Below are 3,295 nucleotides of genomic sequence, written 5' to 3' on the forward strand. Positions count from 1 at the left end.
TCATGAACTGATGCTGAGTGAATAGAATCAGGAGAACATTCTACACAGTAATAGCAACATTGTGCTATGCCCAACTTTGATAGACTTAGTTCTTCCCAGTATTGCAATGATCTAAGACAATTCCAAAAACTCATGAGGGAAAACGGTATACACATCCACAGAAAGAATTATGGAACCTGAATGCAGAGCAAACAATATTATTTTCTCTTTTGTGTTGTTTTTTCTTTCTTGTGGTTTTTCCTTTATCTTCTGATTCTTCTTTCACAACATGACAGAGATATGTTTAATAAGATTGTACAAGTATAGCCTATATATAAATATTACATGCCATCTTGAGGAAAGGGGAAAAGAAGAAAGAAAAATTTAGAAATCAAAATCTTATAAAAATGAATTTTGAAAATTAAAAAAAGTCTTTTGTCAAAAATTGTTTGGTCTCATAATCTCTACATAAAATAGGAAGGAAAGAACAGTCTTTTCTCAGTATTTCATGTGGCCACACATCATATCCTCTCCCTCACTGAAAATACCTATGTTCTAATGCTTTCAAAGGTTATTCCTGGAACTTACGTAAAGTATATAAATACACAGACATATATACATACATGCATACAAAGACATGTAAATATAACATATAGATATACATATATCTATACATATATATAAACTTTACGTATGACTATAATACATAAAAATGTCTTTTATACATATGTACATACACATATTGCATATAATTTATTTATACATATGAACTTTACAAAATGTGTGTAAAACTTTATAAATAAACATTAGCATTTAAATATTACTTATTGATATGATACATAAATAAAACTAGAAATCTATGCTATCTTGACTTCTTTATTGGTCTCTAGCACCTCTAGTCACTAATTTTTACCCACTACTGTTCTTGTAACTTTAAAAATGACAACATCATAGTTTGACACTGGAACAACTTCAGATATTCTGTTCACATGAGCTTCTCAGGGGTACTCCCAAACTCATATTTGCCATTATTTCTGGAGTTTGAAGGATCCATAAAGCTGCAAGGGGAAATCAAAGTTTTTTTCAAATACAAATTACACTAAAATCTGGACAAACAATGTCTATAAAATTACTCTCACTCTAATAATTCTTCCAAGAAAAGAAATATTTATTCTGGTATGATCTAATTTCAATAAAATCGTGGCTCTTTGTGATCACATCCTCCATTTCATATCTTCCTTCCTTTTCCTTTTAATTCCTAGAATTTTGTCCAGAAATGAAATAAAGTTTACTGGCATACAGTTTGTAGGTTCCATTTTCTTGTCTTAAAAGAATAACAGAACTTTGGATACTTTCCTTTTCCTACTCCTGTAATGTTGGAGGTTGAAAGAACATGTAACACAAAGGAGGAAATAAAGTAGAAAATCTTCCTAAAGAAAAGAAAGCTAGATGTTCTGAAAAGAAAGTAGCTGCTTGACCTATAGGGAAAGATATATAAATGCACATGTACCTGTCTAATGGTGGTCAAAAGAATAAGAGTTGAGCTTTGGTTTTGGTGATTTGAGGAAATGCATATGACAAAAGACATGACCAAAAAAATTGTAAAAGAGACTCCCAGTTACATTCAGGTGATTCTTGTGAGTATAAATTATATACCTAGAAAGAATCTCAAAAGCATTGCTAAAGTATGAAGACCTAAGCAGAAAATTGGAGATTTTAGCAGCAGAAGTGATATTTCATTCAGATTCCTGTTTGCTTTTTTCCCTGCTGAGTGGAGGCTTTATGAAGCCTTGTAATGGAGGCTGTTAGCATTTAGCAAGTTGTTGGGGGTTTTTTGTCATCATTTCTCTATCGCTCCTTTGTGCACTCCCAGAAGCCTTCTCAGTGCCCCCTTCACTTCCTTATTTCTCAATGTATAGATGAGTGGGTTGAGGAGTGGAGTCACTATATTGTAGAAGAGGGTAAGGAACTTGCCCTGGTCCTGAGAGGCACTGTTGCCTGGTTGCATGTACATGTAGATGATATTGCCATAAAAGAGGGAGACTATGATGAGATGGGAGCTGCAGGTGTTGATGGCCTTCCGTCTCCCTACTGCTGACTTGATCTGTAGCACTGCCTGGGTGATATAACCATAGGAGACCAGGATAAGGACTAAGGGTGTCAATACGATAACCACTGCCAGCACAAATACAGTGCCCTCAATGAAAACAGTGTTTATACAAGCCAATCGAATCAGTGCTGGCATTTCACACAAGAAGTGGTCCACCTTGTGGTGTCCACAACGGGGCAGTGTCAGAGTTATAGGTGACATAGTCAAGGAGTTGACCACACCACCAAACCAAGCAATAGAGACTAGTCCCAAGCAGAGTTTTGGATGCATAATCACCATGTAATGAAGGGGCTTGCAGACAGCAACAAAACGGTCATACGCCATTACAGCCAGGAGGAGACATTCTACACCACCCAGAGCTAGGAACATGAAAAGCTGAATAGCACAGCCTATGTAGCTAATGGTTTTATCAGACCCACTCAGGTTATAGAGCAGTTGTGGGATGGAGCTGGTGGTGAAGCAGAGATCCAGGAAAGAGAGGTGGGTAAGAAAGAAATACATTGGCGTATGGAGACGAGAGTCTATTTGGGAGATTAGGATGATGGTTGTGTTACCCACTATTGTCAGAAGATAGGCAATCAAGATGACCACAAAAAGGACTACCTCAAGCTGGGGCCTGTTAGAGAATCCTAGAAGAATAAAATCATCTTGCGTACTCTCATTGGTTCCATCCATCATTCCTATTATATCTGGAGAGAAAAGGACACAGAAATAAAGAATGGGTTGCCACAGTACTTTCTACTTTATAGCCTAGTGCTTCAAGATATCTACTGAAATCCTAATTCCTTGAAATATTTATTTTGCACATTACCCAAGAAAAATGGAACAAATTGTGAAACCAGAATTTTTTTTTGTCCAAGAAATACTGACTATTAACATAAAGTTGGTCCATAGCATATTTAAACATTTATTATATGCAAAGTGCTTCTGTGATATCACATTCTCCTCAAGTTCCTTCTCAATCTCTCTCACTGTTCTCCTTCCTCTGCATAGATAGATAGAAAGATAGATAGACAGATAGATAGATAGATAGATAGATAGATAGATAGATAGATAGATAGATAGATAGATAGATAGATAGAAAGATCTCTGCAAATACAGATGTATCTGCTTCTCATGTAATGGATGTTACTGGAAGAATTCACACAGTTGTATACACTACATCCATTGTTGAAATGTAGGTTATCTTTTCTTATCTAGAAATTC

The 3,295-nt window shown here is 35.7% G+C and overlaps 1 protein-coding gene across 1 annotated transcript; it reads right to left on the reverse strand.

Annotated features, from left to right (window-relative positions):
* Nucleotides 1–477: 477 nt before the first annotated feature.
* Nucleotides 478–2,767, reverse strand: LOC140523557 (olfactory receptor 2W3-like). The gene is made up of 2 exons (XM_072638375.1): nt 1,827–2,767; nt 478–502 (listed from the first exon to the last, which is right to left on the reverse strand). Exons 1-2 carry the CDS (start codon nt 2,765–2,767, stop codon nt 478–480), a joined length of 966 nt encoding a protein of 321 aa, XP_072494476.1.
* Between the last annotated feature and the right edge of the window lie 528 nt (nt 2,768–3,295).

This window comes from Notamacropus eugenii, chromosome 2 (assembly GCF_028372415.1).
Source record: "Notamacropus eugenii isolate mMacEug1 chromosome 2, mMacEug1.pri_v2, whole genome shotgun sequence".
In the NCBI taxonomy this organism is placed as follows: domain Eukaryota; kingdom Metazoa; phylum Chordata; class Mammalia; order Diprotodontia; family Macropodidae; genus Notamacropus; species Notamacropus eugenii.